Below are 24,495 nucleotides of genomic sequence, written 5' to 3'. Positions count from 1 at the left end.
GGACCTTTGCCAATTAAAGTAATGGGTCCACCCAGAAACTTTAGGATAATTTCACTATTTCAAAGCCATCAGATTAGAATCCTTAATTCTATCTGCAAATTTGTTTCCCCTTTACAGGTAACAGAATGTATTCGCAGGGGCTAAGAATTAGGATGGGGATATTGGGGGATGGTCACTATTTGATCTATGCAATTGGAAATTTTTTGAATCTGAGGATTAGTTTAGATAAAATTGACATATTAATAATTTAGGATCTTCCAAAACACAAACATTATACATCTGCATATTTATTTAGGCTTTCTTTACTTTGTCTTGTACTTTTCAGTGCAGAGATCCTATATATCATTTGTTTACATTTACTCTATGTGTAAGATTTTTTGGTGCTATTTGAATTGGCATTATTTTAAAATTGCAATTTCCTATTGTTTATTGCTTAGTTAGAAATAAAATTGAATTTTATATTTCCATGTTGCATTCAATCTCCTTTTAAATTCACTTATTAATTTTAGTTAAGATGCCTAGTCTGATTCTGTATTGAATTTATTTTGTACCTGACTTCAGAGGGAGAATATTCATTATTTTATCATTATGCATGCTGTTAGCTTTTTTTCCAGGTGATCTTTATCAGGTTAACTAAATCACTGGAATAAAGAATCTGGCTGGTGTTACTGACAGCCATTGAATTGAAGATGAAATACTGGCATTTCAATATCTTAATGTTCCAGTAGAAGATAAACATACACAATAGAAAATTGCTCAACCTGCCTGTGTCTTCCAATTCTTATATGAAGACATTTAATTGAAGCTTCACTTTGTATCTGTTGTAGAATAAGAAAGCAAACCAATTGGATTTTAGAATGGATGCTGAGTACCAGTCAACAATATATACCACAATCTGGTAACAAATAATCTTTTTTCCCTTCAGTATGTTAGTTCTGGTGTATTTTCCATGATGACATGTTGATTGGCATTTTGCTTGGCTCCATGAATTCTAAGAATTTAAGAAAGATGCATGGAATTAGTTGCTATCTGAGATTTAGCATGTAAGAAGTATGCTTTACCATACTCTGGACTCAAGAAAAACTTTTTTTTTTTTTTTTTTGCTGTTATCACAGATAAAGGAAAATTCATTTGTTTTGTAGTATTGGGGATTGAAAGGAAATTCATTGTACTAAATGATTATTTGCTTTTCTTGTAAGAATTTTTATTTAGATCCCATACTTGACAGATTTTTTTCTACCCCCAACATCTTTGCTTCTGTCAGAGTTAACTATGTCTATTTCTTTCACTTTATGATCTTAGCACTGCACTACAAAGCAATATCCCTAGCATGAAATAAGGAGTACATGAAGTGAAGGACTGACTAAAAGTTCCTTTTTTATATTAACACACATTCAAAATAAAATTTTATGGGAGTGTTTATTTTTTAAATGTAGTTTTAAGAGAACAGGATACTTGAATAAGACATATTAATTCTCAAGGGAAAAAAAAACCCAAACCTCCAAAGCCCTCTGCTAAGTTGGCACCAATAATTCAACAAAACCAAGATAAAAAGATTATGATCTATTTCATTTTCTAAACAGGATGAAATACTTATAAAAAATTTAAGTCCTCTCATCTTTTGCAAAGAAATCAGTAAAATTAACACAAGGATGTTTTGGAAGGTTTAAGGGTCACATTCAGAAGTAAACAGAACATTTTCTAATTCTAGAAATTAAAATGAGAATTTTCATTAGCTGCTTGATTCTACTGTGTCTGAGCAGAAATAATTTGAATAATAAACTATCGAAAAAGGTCTATAGCTTCAAAACTAACATCAACAATTCCAATGCTTATCTCTAGTAAAGTATTTTCTCTTTGTTCTGTTCCTTTGCTCTACCATATCTATGTTTGAGTTCAATGAATATTACACTTTGCAACTTCTCCCGAAAACAGAGAAAGTACAAATGGGAAAAAGTAAGCCTGAGAAGTCCTAGAGCCCTAGAGCATTTTCTCTGGCTGACCATGGTCATTTCTGTTTCAATCCAAGGCTCAAAGCTTCTTTTGGGAAACAAGAATCATAGCTTTGCTATTAGATTACCCTGTCAAAGGCCATCAGATAGGTATTTACCCGGTGATTAGCCTCAAGCTTTGGGGGTAATGATGAAAACAACAACAATAACAACAATTAAAATTTCCTATTGAAACCTTTAAAAAATTTTTCTGATGCTTAAGGAAAATATCTTTGCCCATATTCATGTGTTCTGGACCCAATCACATCAACTTATATTTGAGTGAATTAGAAATTAGACCAAATTTCATTATTATATCTATTTAGTTGATAAATGGCACTTCACCAATGACCTTTTTTAAAAAAAAAAAAAAAAAAAGATAACCTTTAACAAGAACTCATAAGTAGCATTGATTATGCCCCAAGAGATGGTGGCCCCATGGTAATTCAGATGGGTTCCTCTGAAAATATTTGTCAGTTTTCAGTCCTATTCTTGCTGGATCATTTTGAAAACCTTAAGGAAAGACTGAAATTCCCTACAAATCTGAGACCAAAATGTGAGTTTTTACATTAATAAGAAAAAAACAAGAATCCCAATATGGCACGAATAGACCACCCAGAGATGAAGTCATTGACTGAATAAGCACTGTGAGTAACTGCAGAAGGCAGATGCTCCTTAATGGGACATGAAGACCAAAAGAAAGGACATCACGGGGGACCCAACATGGCGGCCGGCGAGGAGGCAGCACTTTCAATGCCTCCGCAGTAACGGGATCAGAGAGACCCATTAATACACCTACATGCGACCTGCTGAGAAACTTCTAGCAAAATTCCACTGAAAGGAGACCTGCTGGGAATTAGTAAGTCTATGGGAGGTGTCAGTTTGTCCCAGATGAGTGAATCTCGGCAACACGGAGCAGGGGCACAGTCCTGCCAGCTGCCGCCGAACTGCCACTGCCCACACATTGCAGGGAACATATGAACGACCGCTGCCTGCCTGGGCCCCCACTGGACCGGCTCTGTGAACCGCCTCTGGCGGTTCGGCACTGCAAATGACGACCCCCCCACCCCCCTCACCCCCCTCCGCGCTCGTGTGAACAGTTCCCGCCCGCTGGGCTCTGCGAAAGGCCCCACCCACACGGTGAACGGGCCCCGCCTGCCTGGCTCTTTGAACAGCCCTGCCCACACAGGGGAATCAGGAGTGGTGCGAGACCCGCGGCGTGGAACTCCCGGCTACCGCTAACACCAGTGCTGACAACTGAGGTCTCTTGTTGCACCAGCTTCCGGGGGCGTGGCTACCAGAGGGCAAGCAAATTCACTGGGGGTTCTCAGCCCCAAGCTCTACTAACTTAGGGTCCAAGGGAATGGCAAACAGGGAGAATGTGCCCAGGCGTTCATGAAAATAGGGCTCACAGGAGCAGCAGACCTGGCGTGTAGTCAGTACTGTGGTGAGCGTCACTGTTGAGCGGGGCCTAGCTCGAGGAAAAGTGGGGAAGTGACTAGACACAAGAGAAGGCCCTAGGCACTCAGGATTGGAGACTCGCCCAGTCCAGAAGGAAGAGCTGCTGCACAGTGACTGGCTCCCGCCTACTGAGAGGAGAAGCTTGGCCTGGTGGGCACAGCTCCACCTACTGGAAGAATAGTGAATCGAACTCTAAGACTGCATTTATTAAAATTTTTTTTTTTGGTTGTTGTTGTTTTTTTTAATTTTTTTAAAATTCATTTATTTTATTTTATTTTTATAATATTAATTTTTATTTTATTATTACTATTATTATTTTTTAAATTCTTTTTAATTTTTTATTTCTTTTTTTCTCTTTCTTCTTTTCTTCTGTCTTTTCATTTCTTTTCAATTCTCTTATTCCCCCTTCCTTGAATTCTACCTGCTTACTCTCATTCTCTGTGGTGACTTCTTCCCTTCCCTTATAATACCTTTCCTCCCAAGCATCAAATAAAGTTATAGGAGTAAACAGTAACTCAGCAGTCAAACACAACAAGAAGCAACATGAGCAGCTTGAAAAAGCAAGGAAGAAAAGGAGTACAAACAATGCAGGACAGCCTAAATATTCAGGAGGATATAGTCATCAGAAAAATGGTCATATAAAGAACTCAAGGAATACCTTAGACAGATGGAATGGAACCTTAAAGAGGATACGAGACAGCAAATTCAAGCAGCGAAAGAACACATTGAGAATGAATTACATAAACAGATAAAAGAAGAAGTTAAGCATCTTTATCAGGAGATAGAGATTATAAAAAAGAATCAAACAATAATCTTAGAAATGAAGGAAATTAGAAACCAAATTAAAAACTCAAATGAGAGTATCACTAATAGAGTGGAGCAAGTAGAAGCCAGAACGTCAGATAATGAAGACAAAATATATCATCTTGAAAAGAGTCTAGCCAACTCAGATAGGCTGGTTAAAAATCACGAGAGAAACATCCAAGAGATATGGGATAACATAAAAAAACCAAATTTAAGAGTCATCAGGATAGAGGAAGGTATAGAGATTCAAACCAAGGGAATGAGTAACCTGCTACACGAAATAATTACAGAAAACTTCCCAGAAATAAAAAAGGAAACAGATATACAAATTGTAGATGCATACAGGACATCGAGTATACAAAATCACAGTAGACCAACGCCAAGACACATTGTTATGAAGATATCCAATATACAGAACAAAGAGAAAATATTAAAAGCTACAAGAGAAAGGAGGCAGGTTACATTCAGGGGTAAACCAATAAGGTTAACAATGAATTTTTCATCACAGACGCTGAAAAAGAGAAGATCCTGGAACAACGTATTTCAAACACTAAAAGACAATGGATGCCAAGCAAGAAATCTGTATCCAGCAAAATTAAGCTTCAGGTATGACAATGAAATAAAAATCATTCACGTTAAACAAAAACTAAAAGAATTTGCAGCCAGAAAACCAGCATTGCAAAGCATCTTGAGCAAAACACTACACGAGGAAGAAATGAAAAACAATAACCAAAGCCAACAGTGGAAAATACCTCAGTAAAGACAGATGGAGGGGGGAAAGCTAATCATGGAGAAACAAACTAAATTAAAAAAAAGAGATAAATAATCAAACATGGCTGGAAATACAAACCATATATCAATAGTAACTCTAAACGTTAATGGTTTAAACTCACCAATAAAGTGACATAGGCTGGTAACATGGATTAAAAAAACAAATCCAACAATATGCTGCCTCCAGGAGAAACATCTGACTGGAAAAGACATACACAGGCTGAAGGTGAAAGGTTGGGAAAAAATATACCATGCACACGGTCCTCACAAGCAAGCAGGGGTGGCCATCCTCATATCGAATAAAATCGACTTCAAGACTAAGTTAATCCAAAGGAATAAGGAGGGACACTATATACTGTTAAAAGGAACCATTCACCAACAAGATATAACAATCATCAATTTTTATGCACCAAATAATGGTGCTGTGACGTTCATAAAACAAATTCTCCTCAAGTTCAAGAATCAAATAGACCACAACACAATAATTATGGGTGACTTCAACACACCTCTCTCACCATTGGACAGATCCTCCAAACAAAAGTTGAATAAAGAAACTATAGAACTCAATATCACAATCAATAACCTAGACTTAACTGACATATATAGAATATATCAACCATCATCAAGTGTATATACTTTTTTCTCAGCAGCACATGGATCCTTTTCAAAAATAAACCATATATTATGCCTTAGGGCAACCCTCAGTAAATATAAAGGGGTGGAGATAATACTATGCATTTTATCTGATCATAATGGAATGAAACTGGAAATCAATGATAAAAGAAGGATGGGAAAAACCTATATCACATGGAAAATGAACAATATGTTACTGAATGATCAAGGGGTTATAGAAGACATAAAAGAGGAAATCAAAAAATTCTTAGAGATAAATGAAAATACAGACACAACTTATCGGAATCTATGGGACACAATGAAAGCATTTTTAAGAGGGAAATTCATCGCCTGGAGATCATTCTTCAAAAAAAAAAAAAAAAAAAAGAAAAGAAAAAACCAACAAATAAATGAGTTCACACTTCATCTCAAAGCCCTAGAAAAGGAAGAGCAAAACAACAGCAAATGCAGCAGGAGGCAAGAAATAATTAAAATCAGAGCGAAATCAACGAAATTGAAACAAAAGAAACTATGGAAAAAAATTAACAAAACTAAAAGTTGGTTCTTTGAAAAAATAAATAAGATTGACAGACCCTTAGCCATGCTAATGAAGAGAAGAAGAGAGAGAACTCAAATTACTAACATACGGGATGAAAAAGGCAATATCACACAGATGCTACAGAAATACAGAAGACAATTAGAAATTATTTTGAAAACCTATATTCCAATAAAATAGAAGATAGTGAAGACATCGATAAATTTCATAAGACATATGATTTGCCCAGACTGAGTCAGGAGGATACACACAATTTGAACAGACCAATATCAATGGATGGAATAGAAGAAGCAATCAAAAGACTACCAACCAAGAAAAGCCCAGGACCGGAAGGGTATACAGCGGAGTTTTACAAAACCTTTAAAGAAGAATTAATACCAATACTTTTCAAGTTATTTCAGGAAATAGAAAAAGAGGAAGCTCTTCCAAATTCATTCTATGAGGCCAACATCACATTGATTCCGAAACCAAACAAAGACACCTCAATGAAAGAAAACTACAGACCAATATCTCTGATGAACCTAGATGCAAAAATCCTCAATAAAATTCTGGCGAATCGGATACAAAGGCACATCAAAAAAATGTGCACCATGATCAATTAGGATTCATCCCTGGGATGCAAGGATGGTTCAATATACGGAAATCAATAAATGTTATTCACCACATCAATAGACTTAAAGATAAGAACCATATGATCATCTCGATAGATGCAGAAAAAGCATTCGACAAAGTACAGCATCCCTGTATGTTCAAAACATTAAAAAAACTAGGAATAACAGGAACTTACCTCAACATTGTAAAAGCTATCTATGCTAAGCCTCAGGCTAGCATCATTCTGAATGGAGAAAAATTGAAGGCATTCCCTCTAAAATCTGGAACAAGACAGGGATGCCCTCTCTCACCACTTCTGTTCAATATAGTTCTCGAAACACTGGCCAGAGCAATTAGACAAACGAAAGAATTTAAAAGCATAAAAATTGGAAAAGAAGAACTTAAATTATCACTATTTGTGGATGACATGATTCTATACCTAGAAGACCCAAAAGGGTCTACAAAAACACGACTAGAACTAATAAATGAATTCAGCAAAGTGGCAGGATATAAAATCAACACGCATAAATCAAAGGCATTCCTGTATATCAGTGACAAAACTTCTGAAACGGAAATGACAGAAAACACCCCATTCACAATATCCTCAAAAAAAGTAAAATACTTGGGAATCAACCTAACAAAAGAGGTGAAAGACTTATACAATGAAAACTACAGAACCCTAAAGAGAGAAATAGAAGAAGATCTTAGAAGATGGAAAAATGTACCCTGTTCATGGATAGGCAGAACTAACATCATCAAAATGGCAATATTACCAAAAGTTCTCTATAGGTTTAATGCAATGCCAATCAAAATCCCAATGGCATTGCTTGTAGAAATAGATAAAGCAATCATGAAATTCATATGGAAAAATAAAAGACCCAGAATAACAAACGACATTCTAAGCAGGAAGTGTGAATCAGGCGGTATAGCGATACCAGATTTCAAACTATATTACAGAGCAATAGTAACAAAAACAGCATGGTACTGGTACCAAAACAGGCAGGTGGACCAATGGTACAGAATAGAGGACACAGAGACTAATCCAGAAAGTTACAACTATCTTATATTTGATAAAGGGGCTAAAAGCATGCAATGGAGGAAGAATAGCATCTTCAACAAATGGTGCTGGGAAAATTGGAAATCCATATGCAACAAAATGAAACTGAACCCCCTCCTCTCACCATGCACAAAAGTTAACTCAAAATGGATCAAGGACCTTGATATCAAATCAGAGATTCTGCGTCTGATAGAAGAAAAAGTTGGCTCCAATCTACATATTGTGGGGTCGGGCTCCAAATTCCTTAATAGGACACCCATAGCACAAGAGTTAATAGCAAGTATCAACAAATGGGACTTACTTAAACTAAAAAGTTGTTTCACAGCAAGAGAAACAATAAGAGAGGTAAATAGGGAGCCTACATCATGGGAACAAATTTTTACTCCTCACACTTTAGTTAGAGCCCTAATATCCAGAGTATATAAAGAACTCAAAAAATTAGACAATAAGATAACAAATAACCCAATCAACAAATGGGCCAAGGACCTAAACAGACACTTCTCAGAGGAGGACATACAATCAATCAACAAGTACATGAAAAAATGCTCACCATCTCTAGCAGTCAGAGAAATGCAAATCAAAACCACCCTAAGATACCATCTCACTCCAGTAAGATTGGCAGCCATTATGAAGTCAAACAACAACAAGTGCTGGTGAGGATGTGGGGAATGTACATTGCTGGTGGGACTGCAAATTGGTGTGGCCAATTTGGAAAGCAGTATGGAGATTCCTGGGAAAGCTGGGAATGGAACCACCATTTGACCCAGCTATTGCCCTTCTCGGACTATTCCCTGAAGACCTTAAAAGAGCGTACTACAGGGATACTGCCACATGGATGTTCATAGCAGCAGAATTCACAATAGCTAGACTGTGGAACCAACCCAGATGCCCTTCAATGGATGAATGGATTAAAAAAATGTGGCATCTATACACCATGGAGTATTATGCAGCACTAAAAAATGACAAAATCATGGAATTCGCAGGGAAATGGATGGCACTAGAGCAGATTATGCTTAGTGAAGATAGCCAATCCCTAAAAAACAAATACAAAATGTCTTCTTTGATATAATGAGAGCAACTAGAATAGGTCAGGGAAGAAGATCAGGAAGAAAAGATTAACATTAAACAGAGACATGAGGTGGGAGGGAAAGGGAGAAAAAAGGGGAATTGCATGGAAATGGAGGGAGACCCTCATTGTTATACTAAATTACATATAAGAGGTTGTGAGGGGAATGGGAAAATAAACAAGGAGAGAAATGAATTATAGTAGATGGGATAGAGAGAGGAGATGGGTGGGGAGGGGAGGGGGGATAGTACAGGATAGGAAAGGTAGCAGAATACAACAGTTACTAGTATGGCATTATGTAAAAATGTGGATGTGTAACCGATGTGATTTTGCAATTTGTATTTGGGGTAAAAATGGGAGTTCATAACTCACTTGAAGCTAATGTATGCTAATGTATGAAATATGATATGTCAAGAGCTTTGTAAGGTTTTTAACAACCAATAAAAAAAAAGAAAGGACATCACTGACTTTGTATTCAAAAGAATGGGCACCAAGCCTTGATAATACCTTCCATTTTTATAGCATTTCATGAAATGAAAGCCTGACAAGTGTTTGTGAATTTGTCATGATGCTTGTTGTCTTGAAGCAATCAATGTCTGAACTCTTTTCAGTGGAGTGAAAATGTCTTCTGTTGTCCCTGAAAGTACAGCCATGCCATGGATTTCAAACTCTGGGGCACTGAATGCATTTAAAGAAGGCACAGTAAATCTTCATACAAAGCAGGGTGTGGCTCCATGCATGTATGTCAGAATACACTCTACTGTCATTGTTGTTATTTAAATGTGAGGTGTCCTCTAAAGCTCATGTGTGAGACAGTGGAAGAAGGTTCAGAGGAGAATTGATTGCGTTGTGAGAGTCTTAACCCAATCAGTGAATTAATTCCTGATGGGATTAATTGAGTGGTAGCTGGAGGCAGGTGGGGTGTAGCTGGAGAAAGTGGTTAATTTGGGTGTGGCTATGGGGTACATATTTTGTATCTGGAGAGTAGAGTCTCTTTCTCTGTTTCTTAATCACCATCCTGATGTGGGCTGCTGCCCTCTGCTACCCTCTCCTGCAATGATGTTCAGCCTCACCTCAAGCCCTGAGGAATGGAGCCAGCCTTCTATGGAATAAAACCTCTGAAACCGTGAGCCCTCAAATACACCTTTCCTCCTTGCTGTTGTTCTGGTCAGATGCTTTAGCTACAACAGTGAAAAAAGCAAACTAAAACAGTCATGTATGTCCAAATTTAACAAATAAAAAAAGTTAAAAAAAAAAGCTGGGTGTGGCGATGCATACCTGTAATATCAGCAATTTGGGACCCTGAGATAGGAGATTGCAAGCTTGAGTTCAGACTCAGCAAGTTACAGAGGGACCCCCCCCTTTTTTTTTTTACCCTGTTTCAAAAACAAAACAAAACAAACAAAACAAAAAACAAAACAGGGCTTGGTATGTGGCTTATTGTTAAAGTGCCTCTGTGTTCAATCCCTGGTATGTACCCCACTCCCCTCTCCCCCAATCCTCATACAGACCAAACATAAGTGCTAGTATAGTTACTTTCTAAATTAATGGAGGAAAAGTCCTGACATACAAATTTTGACATCCATCCCTCCTTAACTGAAGTAGTGTATCTGGGGTTTTTATTCCATATGGTTGCTGTTCAAAGAGAATTTTCTGAATATGAAATGTGATTGCTACATTGTTGAAAGCTACATAGCAGCCACACAAGTAAGGCTTCATTTCACTAACATTTATAATGTAAGGTGATATATCTTGTTTTAAAGATGTTAGGAGATATGGCCTCTTTTCATGAGTTTCTGAATACATCATATTGCTTAAGACCTTTCTTTTTCATCAAGAATTTTTTAAAAAAATTATTTATGTGTTCTGATTAGTTATACATGACAGCAGAATATTGTTTGATTCATTGTACACAAATGGGGCACAATTTTTCACTTCTCTAGTTGTATACAAAGTAGGGTCACACCTTTCGTGCAATCTTACGTGTACCTAGGGTAATGATGTCTGTCTCCTTCCACCATCTTTCAAGAAGAATTCTTTTTAACCTGTAACATCAGCTGAACCTGCTGTTCTAGGGGATGACAGCTCTTTGGTAACTTTCCTAGTTTCTTCCATGTTACTGCTCCATTAGGTCTCTCTTCTGGAGTCAGTTTTGATAACTGAACTTCCAGGTCCACATGTGCCAGGCCCCACGCCTGGAGCTACAGGCCCACAGGACTGTGAGGAGTGAACCTGCTAGTCATTGCCTGTGCAGGCCTGTCCAGAAGTTCTGAATGCCCTAACCCTTGATTTTCTAATTTTATGCATTGTTATTTTTTTAAAAATTATTTATTTATTTTTCTAATTAGTTACACATGATAGTGGAATGCACTTTGATACATCATACACAGATGAATGTAATTTTTCATTCTTCTGGTTGTACATGATATTGAATCTCACTGGTTGTATAGTCCGTCATATATGTACATAGGGTAATAATGTCTGATTCATTCTATTATCCTATTCCTATACCTTCTCCCCTCCCTTCACTTCCCTCTATGTAAAGTAACTCAAGTCTTTCCTAACCCCCCTGCTTATTGTGAATTAGCATCCACATATTAGAGAAAACATTCAGCTTATAAGTGACTAGTTTTTAATCATGGCTGAGTATCAGTCTTTTGACAAATAAGAGTCTGTGCTTTGAGAGGTGGTATTGTTCTGTCATCTAAAAATCTCCTGCAGTTGATTCCATTATATATCATCTTAAAAACTGTCATCAGAATGTCTTGCTATGAGAAATAAAGTTCAGTTGACTACAGTTTTTTTTCATAGTTACTATTATGTTTTCACTTGCATAGAGGCATTTTACCTCTTGTTGTACATCATTTTCCTTGTGGATCAACAATTACATACTGTAATTATTGGAATACTACCATGGAATTTAAAATTTTTTTCAAAGATGAAATTGTCTTGATTCATGCAATGATAATTTCTATATGATCTGTGACCAAAGATAAACTTTTGTTCCCTTTAGTGTCTCCAGTGTCTATCACAATAGCTTGCACATTACACAGATTCTAATATTAAAATCAATTCTGCTACCATTAGTCATCCATGTATAAAAATGTTTACTTTTTGTGTATGAATGCATTTTATGACTAATTGTTATGAAGTAAAGGTGAAGAAATCTGGTCAAACTTCAGATATTGTTTTTAAAATTTATAAATTGATAAATTTTACTTTAAAGCCATTTAGAAAAAGCATCATTTGAAGGAACATATTATAACTAATGAAGAATTTTGGCAAATTATAATTGTGCTTGTTTTGTTAGCTATTTACCAGGCTAAATGGCACACAAATTTTGTATTTATTGCAGAAAGTTATCACATTATTTTTTCCTTTGGATAATATATCAAAACTTAGTGACTAAAGACTGCCAGTGAGGAAATTGTAGTCTTCTCAGCCTAAGTGCTGGTTTCCTTCAAGAGACAATTAATTTGATGAAAATAATTATTATTTTTTTTTGATAAAAATACTTTGCAATTTCCACTTATTTTTATCTTAAAATTAATTAAATTGACAAATTGTATATATTTTTTACATACAATATGATTTTTTGAAATATGTATACTTTGTGGAATGGCTAAATTGACCTAATTAATTATACATAAATTCATATACTTATTATTTTTGTGATGAAAATCATTAAAATCTACCCTTAGCAACTTTTAAGACTATCATACATTATTATATACTATAGTCATCATGCTTTGCAATAGGACTGTTGCACATATTCCTCTCTAATTTGACATTTATTTCCTTTGACCAACATTTCCTCAGTGCCCTCATTCCCCCCAGACTTTGTTAACCCCATCTATTCTCTTCTTCTGCAAGTTTAGCATTGTAATTTGAGATATAATTGAGATCACGGAATTTGTGTTTCTCTGCCTACCTAATTTCACTTAACATAATGTCCTACAGGTTTATGTTGTTGCAAATTACAGGTTTTTCTTCTTTTTAAAGGCTGGGTATGATTCCATTGTTTTTTATACCACATTTTCTTTTTACAAATATTTAAAAATTTTTTTAGTTTTATTTTTATTAGTTAAACATGACACTAGAATGTCTTTATGTACTTTAATATAGCATACATAGATGGGATATAATTTCTCATTTTTCTGAGTGTAGCTGTTGTAGAATCACATTGGTCATGCAGTTATATATATGCATAAATTACTAATGTCTGTTTTGTTCTACTGTCCTTCCTATAATGACACCCCCCTCTTCTCCCCTCCCTTCCCTTCACTTCCCTCTATCTAATCTAAGGTAACTCTATTCTTCTCTAGTTTCCCCCTCCATTGTGAATTAGCATCCACACATTGGAGAAAACATTTGCCCTTTGGTTTTTTGGGATTGGCTTATTTCACTTAGTATGATATTCTTTTAACTCCATCCATTTACCAGCAAATGCCATAATTTCTATTCTTCTTTAAGGCTGAATAATTTTTCATTGAACATGTATATCACATTTTCTTTATCCATTCATCTATTGAAGGACACCTAGGTTGGTTTCATAGTTAGCTTTAGTGATTTGAGCTGCTGTAAGCATTGTCATGGCTGTATCACTTTAGTATGCTGATTTTAAGTCCTTTAATATAAACTGAGGAGTGGGATATCAGAGTCCAATGGTCGTTCCATTCCCAGTTTTCTGAGGAATCTCCATACTGCTTTCCATAGTGATTGTACTAATTTTCAGTCCCACCAGCAATGTCTGAGTGTACTTTTTCCTCCACATCCTCGCCAATATTTATTGTTGCCTGTATTTTTGATGATTGCCATTCTGACTGGAGTGAGATGAAAATCTTGGTGTAGTTTTGATTTGCATTTCTCTAATTGATAGAGACGTTGAACACTTTTTCATATATTTGTTGATTGATTGAATATCTTCTTCTGTGAAGTATCTGTTCAGTTCCTTATTGCAGTTATTGGTTGGATTATTTGTTTTTTTGGTGTTAACTTTTTTGAGTTCTTTATATATCCTAGAGATTAATGCTTTATTGGAGGTGCATGTGGTAAAGATTTTCTCCCAATCTGTAGGCTCTCTCCTCACATTACTGATTGTTTCATTTGCTGAAAAAATCTTTTTAATTTGAATCCATCCCATGTATTGATTCTTGATTTTACTTCTTGAGCTTTAGGGGTCTTGTTAAGGAAGTCAGATCTTAGGCCAATATGATGAAAATTTGGCCTACATTTTCTTCTGTTAGGCATAGGGTTTCTGTTCTAGTGCCTAAGTCTTTGATCCATTGTGATTTGATAGAGTTTTAATTTCATTTTGCTACATATGCTTTTCCAGTTTTGCCAGCACCATTTGTTGAATAGGCTATATTTTCTCCAGTGAAAGTTTTTGGCATCTTTGTCTAGTATGAGATAACTGTATTCTTGTGGGTTAGTCCCTGTGTCTTCTCTTCTGTGCCACTGGCCTATGGGTCTATTTTGGTGCCAATAGCATGCCACTTTTATTACTGTAGCTCTGTGGTATAGTTTAAGATCTGGATTGGGAAAACCCAACACTAAGTATTCTCAACCTGTTTTATTTTTATTATCATCATTTCCTTCCTAATGATTTTAATGCCATACATATACTGTGTGTATATGTGGTGCAGTGCCTTTTGTAGAGCCACCAACCATTTTAATATCTGATTTTTGTCACTTTTCCTCAGTTTTGACTTTTACCCCCTTGGGGGTGATATCATCATTGATATAAAAGCATACACTGAGAGAAATATAGGATACCAAATGGAATATGATTAAAACTTTAATATAAATAGGAATAAATAAAATCAACTAAAAATCTCCATGACTATTTATGGGCTAGAGATAATGAGGATGATTTTATTTTTATTTTTCTGGTTTCCAAAAATATATTTCCAAGAAAATATATTTGAAGAAAATATATATTGAAGATTTTACAATATTATGCCTGTGAAAGAAAAACTGTATTACCTTTCTCTTCCTTTAAGTCAGAGGTGTTTTAAGTGACTTAAACATTAACATAAACTAAAGATATTATTTATTATATTTCATCATTACATTTTTATCTATAGTCCATGATTGGTCTTGGTGCTTATGTTTTACATATATATCTTTATCTCCTTAGTACTTCTTCAATTTAATATCTATTTACAAAGTTAAAAGTCTCTGGTAGAAATTCTGGTAAATTTTAGACATGTATTCATGTATTTGAATAAATTAATTAAACTTCATTAATAAAGAACAATATTTCTTTACTTTTCTGTGCTTTGACACATTTTTTCCTTGTCACTCATGACTTTGTTGAATGTTTTTTTTTAATCTGTAATATTCTCTTCACTGCACTCTTCACATCTTTGTTTCTTAAAGTGTAGATCAGAGGATTAAGGCTTGGTGTGATGACTGTGTAAAAGAGAGTAAAGAACTTTCCTTGTTCTTGAGATGTGCTGTTCTGTGGTTTCATGTACATATAAATGAGTGTTCCATAAAATAGAGTTACTACTGTGAGGTGAGAACCACATGTATTAAGGATCTTTTTCCACCTTGCTGCCAATTTGATTGTCATTACAGCTCGAATGATAACTCCATATGAAATGAGAATTAATGATAGAGGTACTAGAAGAAATATAACTCCAAGAGTAAAGACAACAATCTCAATTACTTTTGAATAGACACAAGCCATCTTGATCAATGCTGGCATTTCACAGAAAAAATTATCTACTTCCCGGTGTCCACATCTTGGCAACTTCATAGTCAAAGAGCAAAGAATTAAGGCACTGCCAAGACCACCCAACCAGGAGGTCAGCACCAACTTTTGGCAAAGCTCAGGGTGCATTATTACTGTGTAGTGAAGAGGTTGACAGACAGCAGCATAGCGATCATAGGCCATCACAGCCAAGAGAAGACATTCTGTGGCTCCCAGGTCAAGGGCAAAGAAGAATTGGAGCACACACCCTCCATATGTAATAGATTTTTTGGGACCCCATAGATTTGCCAGCATCTGGGGGATAATGCTTGTTGTATAACAGAGGTCCAAAAAGGACAAATTAGATAAGAAGAAATACATGGGGGTATGAAGTTGGGTGTCTAGATAAGATACAAGAATGATGGTTGTGTTTCCTACCAGAGTCACAATATAGAAGATGAAGACAACCACAGAGATGATGCTCTCTAGTTGAGGTTGATCAGAAAACCCTAGAAGGATGAAGTCTGTTCTGAAACTTCCATTGCTTGTTTCCATTGTTTCTTATGAAAGACAATAATATGGTAATCAAAGACAGTATTAGCTTTAGGTAGAATTCTAAATCTCTGATGTTTGTCATGGGTATCAAAACTTAATTAATTGAATGTTTTTTCCCCATTTGGCTCATTTTTCATATTTGTTTTCGTGCCTTTAGAATCTCCATATTCCACTATAGCTAAAGTGATTCTAAAAATAATATGCTATATGCAATCACACTGAATTGTAAATCATTGAAAAGCCTTAATATGCCATATTATCCATGGTTCCATGTATTTTAATTAAGCAATAAATCCATAAAGTCAATCACATGATTTTAAGAGTGGGATATATTTTGAGGCGTTTTTTCTCCTTGGAACCATGGCACTATTTGTCTCTTGATCACTTGATTATGATGTCTTTCCTTTATCAAAAGGAGCTGTGCTTGAGGTAAAAAAGTAAAATGACGTGTTTATTTTTTAAACTCCACTGTTTGGTAGCAGAAAAAATTTTCCATATTCACTTCTAAACATCTTTATCTGATAATCTCTTTTACTGCACTTATTTTAGTACTCATATTTTTCCTGCTTTTTGTAACAATTCTGGCATTCATAGCTGTACTTTTTTAAAAACTGTGTTTTGGTTGCTGAGAAATAATATTTTTTCTTTTCTTTTCTTCTCTTCTGTTTTTTTCCTGGTACTGGTGATTGAACTCAGGAGCACTCAACCACTGAGCCATGCCCCAGCTCTTTTTATATTTGTCGTTAGAGACAGGTTCTTTCTAAGTTGGTTAGGGCCTCACTAAGTTGCTGAGGCTGGCTTTGAACCTGTGATCCCCTTCCCTCTGCCTCCTGAGCCAGGAGGGTTATAAGTATGTGTCACTGCACCTGGCTAATATTTTTCATTATATTTATTTACATGTATAGATGCCATGTTTTTGGCAATTGTTATAATTACTAATACTTCATTACCTAACTAACCTAATCTATTTGTTACAAAGTTAAGAATTGAACTTTTGGTCACAACAAACACTTAGCAACCACCATTATAAGCTCTTATCATGTGTCCAGTTTGCCAAATTAGGTATACAGGTAATGAAAACAATAATTTATTAAACTCTCAGCAAATTGTTTATACTTGTAAAATTTACTGATCACATGAGTGAATCTTTTGTTGCTTTGGAACCATTTCTATAAAATCATCATATCTTTCATGCTAAAATGAGTACATACAAGGATAAAGATTTAATCAATTTTACTATTTCTGAGTTTTGTATCATCAAAAATATAGACTCTTTAATAATTGAATTAATTTTTTATATGTTATTTCTGACCATACACTTCAGACCCAGTATACTTTACTTTTACAGTGTCTTTGCAGACAAGGAATAACCACTTGAATTATTTCAGTTGCATTATAAAATATAGATAAAATATCTCAAGTATCATTAATATAAGCACTTTAGTTCAAACATGATGATAACATAATGGTCATATGGAAGATACTTTTATTATCAGATGGATGAGAAAAAGATATAGTTTTTCCTCAGTAAAAACTGTGAATTCAATTTACATTTTTACATAGTAGGATGTCAGTTAAGTCAAGCACAGTGCTTAAGCACAGATTCTAAACTCCAATTGCCTGGCATCAAATCACAGCTCCACCATTGGGAAGCATGTTGTTTTTGTTGTTGTTTTGTAATTATTTAACCTGATTGTGTACCAGGTTCTTTATATGTAAAGAATAGAATATAATCATAGACTATAATAATAGCCCCTTACACAATGTGAGGGTTAATATTTGTGATAGCACTTGGAGCTGTGTTATTGTTTAATTCTAAAATTGATAAAACATATCCACTTATATTTGAATCATTTTTATTCTATGTATTCTTTATTCTCTTCATGTTTCACACTAGTTATTTTACCGTCATGGTTTAAAGCTAATCTTGATTGTCTTAAATCTTTTCCCATAACTCTTAAAAGGTATAGACATACCTTTGCACATAAATATGTACAATTATAATGTATTTATTGAGGTGATAAAGCCCATGAACAGAAGATGGCTTGAGCTCCCTAAATACAAAAATACTGGGATGTTTTGATTGCTTAAAATTGTTATGGTACTGGTAACTTTCAAAGCATTAATTTTAAAGTTGAAATGGGCCTCAAAATCCAACTTTTGTTCTTGCATAGGATATCCTTCCACAGATTATTCACACAACTCATATTTCATACAACATTTATGACAGGCAAGTCAGTTGTACATGGAGTGCTTTTCTTCCTTTAATCAATGCTAAAGATGCTTCCTTGTAACATGTAGGCACTGAATCTCTTTCTTTATTATAAAAACAACATAGAATAAGTTATTTCAACATGCCTTAATTTAAAAACCCACCATATGTTAGTATCATTATAAAATAAAAGAGGGATACACAAACAAAAGTAAAAGCTTGAGGAATATAGGAAAATATTTTTTTAACTATCACCTGAGTGAAGAAATACAAAGTTACCAATTATCTCTATTATACTGCCTTGCTGTCCCCTGGAGTATCCACTGTCCTAATGTTTATAATAATGACTTCCATCATTTTAACCATAGAAAGCCAAATATACTGGAACTGTAGCTGTAGCTCAGTGGAAGAGCATTTGTCTTACATGTGTGAGACACTGGGTTCAATCCTCAGCACCACATATAAGTAAGTAAAAAAAATAAAGGTCCATTGACAAGTTAAAAAAAAAGCCAATTATACTTCTCTCGATGATGTTGTGTTAGTTTGGCTTATCTGAAAAATCTTACATATGTACTCTTTTTTAGACTAAATACACTTTCAGTTTTTCTGAGCAGTACATGATCTAAATTTCCATGTTTTCTTGGTTAATTTGTACTAGACAAATCATAGTTTATCAAATATTTCAAATTATTGTGTACAAAAGTGAGTAGAGTACACCAGGTGTTTTATACTGTTGGAGAGCACAGTGGATGTCTATAATCTGTATACATTTTCTAAAATACATGTGACTAATTTTTGAGAGAGAGAGAGAGAGAGAGAGAGAGAGAGAGAGAGAATTTTTTAATATTTTATTTTTTAGTTATTGGCGGACACAACATCTTGGTTTGTATGTGGTGCTGAGGATCGAACCCGGGCTGCAGGCATGCCAGGTGAGCACTCTACCGCTTGAGCCACAACCCCAGCCCCACATATATAAAAAAAAAAATATATATTTTTTTAGTTGTAGTTGGACACAATACCTATATTTTATTTATTTATTTTTATGTGGTGCCGAGGATTGAACCCAGGGCATTGCACATGCTAGGCATGCGCTCTACCGCTGAGCCACAATCCTAGCCCCCATGTGACTCCTTTTAGGAGGTGTAAAACATTAGTTCAATCTGAAGCTTGGATTAGATAAGGCCCTAAATATTCTTAGAAATACTGCCATGACAAGAATTATTCATTATAGTACTTAATGTTGTGAGTTCAATCAAGTCTTTTCGTTTAACATTTTTAAATATTTTCCATATTATTTAAGTATTGGACTGCATACTAAATATTATTTTAATTTCAATTTAAAAAATGAGTTGAAAAAGCTAATTATTTTGATTAAATCATTACTATTCACATATTGAATATTGTCTAAATTTTAAATTTATACAATAAAGTTTTTTTAAAAAACAAAATAAACAAAAATTATATAAATATAAAAAATGGGACATTACAGTGGAGTTGAAGAAATAGAAAATAAAAAAGATGCATACTACATTTTACTTGAAACTCAGATTTTCATTTTTCATATTATGGACTTCAGTTCCCAATAAGCTACCATAGTTTGGCATTTTATTTTCTTTAGTGCAATTTAAAACAAAATGAGTAAAAAATATTTAATCATACTTCAGATGTACTTAATGATGTGGCAAGACAATGAGAAAGAATTAGAAATGAGCCACATTCGATTCTTGGCACCACATAAAAATAAAATAAAGATATTGTGTCCACCTAAAACTGAAAAATGAATATTAAAAAATAAATTCATTGGCTTTTTTATTAAGTATAAAGGAAGAGGTATATTATCATAGCCATAGAAAGCCCAAGAAGAAAAAGACAATATCACAATAGTTAAGACCCTAGACTGTAAATTCAGATTACCTGTGATTTTATTACATCTGGTCTCAGTCACTTTCTCACTATGTGAAGGTGAGGAAGCCAATTATCTTCTGTTAACTTCTGCTGATGGATAAAATAGTTATTATAGTAGTACCTATTTTGTAAGATGGTTGTGAGGAATATTAGTTTATGTAGTAAATATAAATTATTTTGCATATGCTTGATGCATGAATAACATTCAGGCACTTCAAAATACACTAACTGCCATTGTTAAAATTTAACCTTCATTCCTTAGAGGGCATTTGTATGTTAGTATTAGTTTTATATTATATAAATATACTGTACTTTCTATTTATATTTAATTTCAGACTAAGGCCTGTGCCAACTAGGATCTATTTTCTACCCTGTATCTTTTTCAGATAAGAGAGAATACTTACCAGAAGTAAAAAAAAAATTAGAATGTATTTTCAAGAGCTAAGAATCCACAGCTGCCACACTCTCATGTAGTCCAAATGCATCCATGTTTCCATTAGGAGTATGATTCATTTAATTAATAATTCAGAAAAAAATTCTTATGGGGCAAGTTATTGAAAAATTGGATTAACCAAAATTTATTTATATGGATATTACAACCCAATCACATTTTAATTCAACAATTGAAATAGATAAGATTTAATGGCAATCTCTATTTAATTCAGATGCTAGAGAAAAACTAGATGTGGTATTGGTGGAAAACTTGATGAATCAGTTTTTGTTAAATGTATTTTTGGCTCAATATTTGTAGTCTTTTAGTGTATTCTCTTGTTACTCATATTTGTAGGTAAATTATTGCCTAATTAAACCAGAAGGGCACTGTATTTATTTATGTGTGTTCCAAAAATCATTACCATGTAGCAAGGATATATTTATGTGAAGGTTGTCTGTGTTGATGTGGCTTAGACCTTTGGGACTGATGCCCCATGGAGGTGATTAAACAAATCATAGAGGTCATATATCCAAATTACAGTTTTATGAAAAATTGTTTTAGGACATTATCTTTTATTTTTCTTTTTATATTTCTTTGATGGAAATTAAGAAATGATTTAATTATGTAATACATCAAACTTAGGAAATTAAATATTTAAACCTTAGCTATAGAAATTAACATTTAATTGAAAATAGTTTCTGCAATGGGTAAGATATTAACTAAATGGAGAAATTAAGTTATCTAGGTATAGTGTTCACAAGACAGAAAATCTTCAATTTTAACAAATTTAGAGAGTAATAATAATTCTAGGTTTATGACCATATGATAATTGTTTAATTTTCAATGAATTAAAAAAAAATCCTTGAATCTAACATTTATTCAAGGACCAGAAACTTGCCAAATGCCAAAGTTATCTACATTCTTTTACACTCTTTCTTTGTTTCTGACTGAAATCCAGGAAAATCATGACATTGAATTTTGGGTTAGTCACATCTATTCTTTAGGAAATAATTCATATACAACATATGTGTGAATGCATAAATATCATGTATTTTAAATTTTAGTTGTTTTTGAACACATAGAAAGGGCACCATATTTTATTTACTATTTTAGGGCTTTCCTTTTTTCACTTAATATTTTTACTAAGTTAATTTGTGTATTTATGGCTATTTTCACTACTATAAAATATTTCATTGTGTGTATATATTATAGTCATTTTATCTATTTCCTTGCTGGTGGGCATTTTTGGTTCACATGAAAGGTTTTACAGTAAACAATTTTTATGTCTCTTTGAGGCATAGAGTCAAAAATTGTGTTGGGTATCTAAGAGGAATTACTGGGGTATAAATAAGTAAATATGTATTGTTTTTTTTATTTGTGCATTGTAATTATACATAATAGTGGATTCATTGTGACATATGCATATAACATAATTTGTTCCATTTCATTTTCCAGTACTTCCCCTGTTTCTCTCTTTCTCCCTCTCCCAAACTCTTTCCTGTATTCTATTGGTATCCTATTTATCTTTTAAATTGGTGCATTATAACTATACTTAAAATGGGATTTGTTGTGACATAGTCATATATCCACATAGTATAACTTGGTCAATTTCATTTCTCAGTACCTCTCCTTGTCCTCTCCTCCCTCTCCATCTTTTCTTTCTAGTCTCCCTTCTATTTTTCATCTTTTATTTCCTTCCCTCCCTTCCTTCCTGGGTATTGAATACAGGATTGTTTTCCAAATGAGCTGCACCCCCAGGATTTTTTATTTTTTATTTTGAAGTAGGGCCTTACTAAGTTGCCCAGGATGGTCTTGCAATTGTGATCCTCTTACACCAGCTTCATGAATAGCTGGGATTACAGGTGTATACCACTATGTGCAGCTTCCCTTCTTGTGGTAAGCCATTGTTGTAGATTGTGGCCGCCATTAGAAGATGGCGCCGGCTTCCACTGTGGCCTGTGATAAACAAATTCTTTTGTGGAGAGTTGGCACGCTATCCCTTGCCACCCTATAAGAAAGATCCATGCGGCGGCTTAAGATTGGTACGTGGGAGGCTTTATTAGGCTGTGCTTGGGCGCTCGGGGGTAGAGAGGGAGGTCACTAAAAGATACTTTAATCAAGGCCTGAATAAACTGCTGAAAGAAGATTCCTGAGTTGCGTCTTCCTTGCGGGCAAGGGGTCGCGACACCTTCTATTTTCATAAGATCCATAACAATTTTTTTTTCTCTCTAAACATTCAACTCTTGACTTTCAGAGTTTGTTTCATTTCATTTCACATAATGTTCTCTAGTTCCATCCATTTACCAGCAAATGACATAATTTCATTTTTCTTTATGGCTAAGTAAAACTCCATTGTGTATATATACCACATTTTTTTTTACACATTGATCTGCTGATGGACACCTAGCCTGGTTCCATAACTTGGCTATGGTGTCTTGAATGCATATATCATGATAGTATGCTGATTTTAATTTTTTTGGATAAATAACAAGGAGTGGGATAACTGGGTCATATGGTGTTTCCATTATTGATCTTTAAAATTTTCTTTTAGTTGTAGATGGATACAATACCTTTGTTTTATTTATTCATGTGGTGCTGAGGATAGAACCCAGTGCCCCACATTTGTTAGGCACATATAGTGCATTATAGTTATACATAATAGTTGGGCTCATTTCGACCTAATCATGCATGCCTGAAGTTTAATTTGCTCAATTTTAGTCCCTGATGCCTCTTCTTTCTCTCATCTCCTCCCTCCCCTGTTTTGCTTCCTCTACTATACTGCTCTTCCTTCTATTTATTTATCTGTTCATTTTAAGTAGTGCTTTATAGACATAAATTCAGAATTCACTGTAGTATATTTATAAATGCAAATAAGTTAATTCTAACAAGTTCATTCCTTCATTTCTCCCCTTTCCTGTCCCACGTTTATCCCTACCAATATCCTTCTACTCCACCGATTATCCTTCTGTCTTTGTGATATCCATTTCCCCCTTATTTTGCTTTACTTTCTGCATATGAGACAAAACATTTGAACCTGATTTTCTGAGTCTGGCTTATTTAATTTAGAATAATGTTCTCCATTTTCATGCATTTACCAGCAAATGCCATAATTTTCATTCTTTTTTTGTAGATGAGTAAAACTCATTTGTGTATGTTTTCTAAATCCATTCATCTGTTGATGAGCACCTGGGTTAGTCCTATAATTTGGCTATAGTGGATTGTGATGCTGTAAATATTGGTAAGTATGTATCACTATTATATGCTGATTTTAATTTTTTTGGATAAATTCTGAGGAACATAATAGCTGGTCATATGGTGATTTCATTTCTGGGTTTTTATTTTTAAGGCATCTCCATGCTGCTCTCCAGAGTGATTGAACTGATTTGTAGTCCCAGTCATGATATATGGCTGTACCTTTCTCCTCACATCCTCACTAGCATTTATTATTATTTGTTCTTGATACTTGTCAATCTGATTGGTGTGAGATGAAATCTCAGTGTACTCTTGATTTGCATTTCTCTAATCACTAGGGAAATTGAACATTTTTTCTCATATTTGTTGACTTTTTTGTTTCTTCTTTTGAGAAATGTTTACTTAGTTTATTTGGCTTGCCATTTATTGTTTTCTTTTTAGTGTTAAGTTTTTTGAGTTCTTTGTATTAATCCCCTGTCAGATGTGTAGCTGGGAAAATTTTTCTTCCATACTGTATACTTGCTCCTCATGCTTTTGTTTCCTCTGCTGTGCAGAAGCTTAGTTTGATGCTATCTCACTTATTGATTCTTGG

At 34.5% G+C, this 24,495-nt stretch overlaps 1 protein-coding gene and 1 pseudogene across 1 annotated transcript; both read right to left on the bottom strand.

Annotated features, from left to right (window-relative positions):
- Nucleotides 1–921: 921 nt before the first annotated feature.
- LOC143402153 (mitochondrial nicotinamide adenine dinucleotide transporter SLC25A51-like) lies at nt 922–10,718 on the bottom strand (annotated as a pseudogene).
- A 4,495-nt stretch (nt 10,719–15,213) lies between these two features.
- LOC143402152 (putative olfactory receptor 2W6) lies at nt 15,214–16,161 on the bottom strand. The gene has a single exon (XM_076859591.1). The coding sequence runs from the start codon at nt 16,159–16,161 to the stop codon at nt 15,214–15,216; it is 948 nt and encodes a 315-aa protein (XP_076715706.1).
- Nucleotides 16,162–24,495: the final 8,334 nt, after the last annotated feature.

Source organism: Callospermophilus lateralis, chromosome 6 (genome assembly GCF_048772815.1).
Source record: "Callospermophilus lateralis isolate mCalLat2 chromosome 6, mCalLat2.hap1, whole genome shotgun sequence".
In the NCBI taxonomy this organism is placed as follows: Eukaryota; Metazoa; Chordata; class Mammalia; order Rodentia; family Sciuridae; genus Callospermophilus; species Callospermophilus lateralis.
This window is presented reverse-complemented; position numbering and strand designations above follow the sequence as displayed.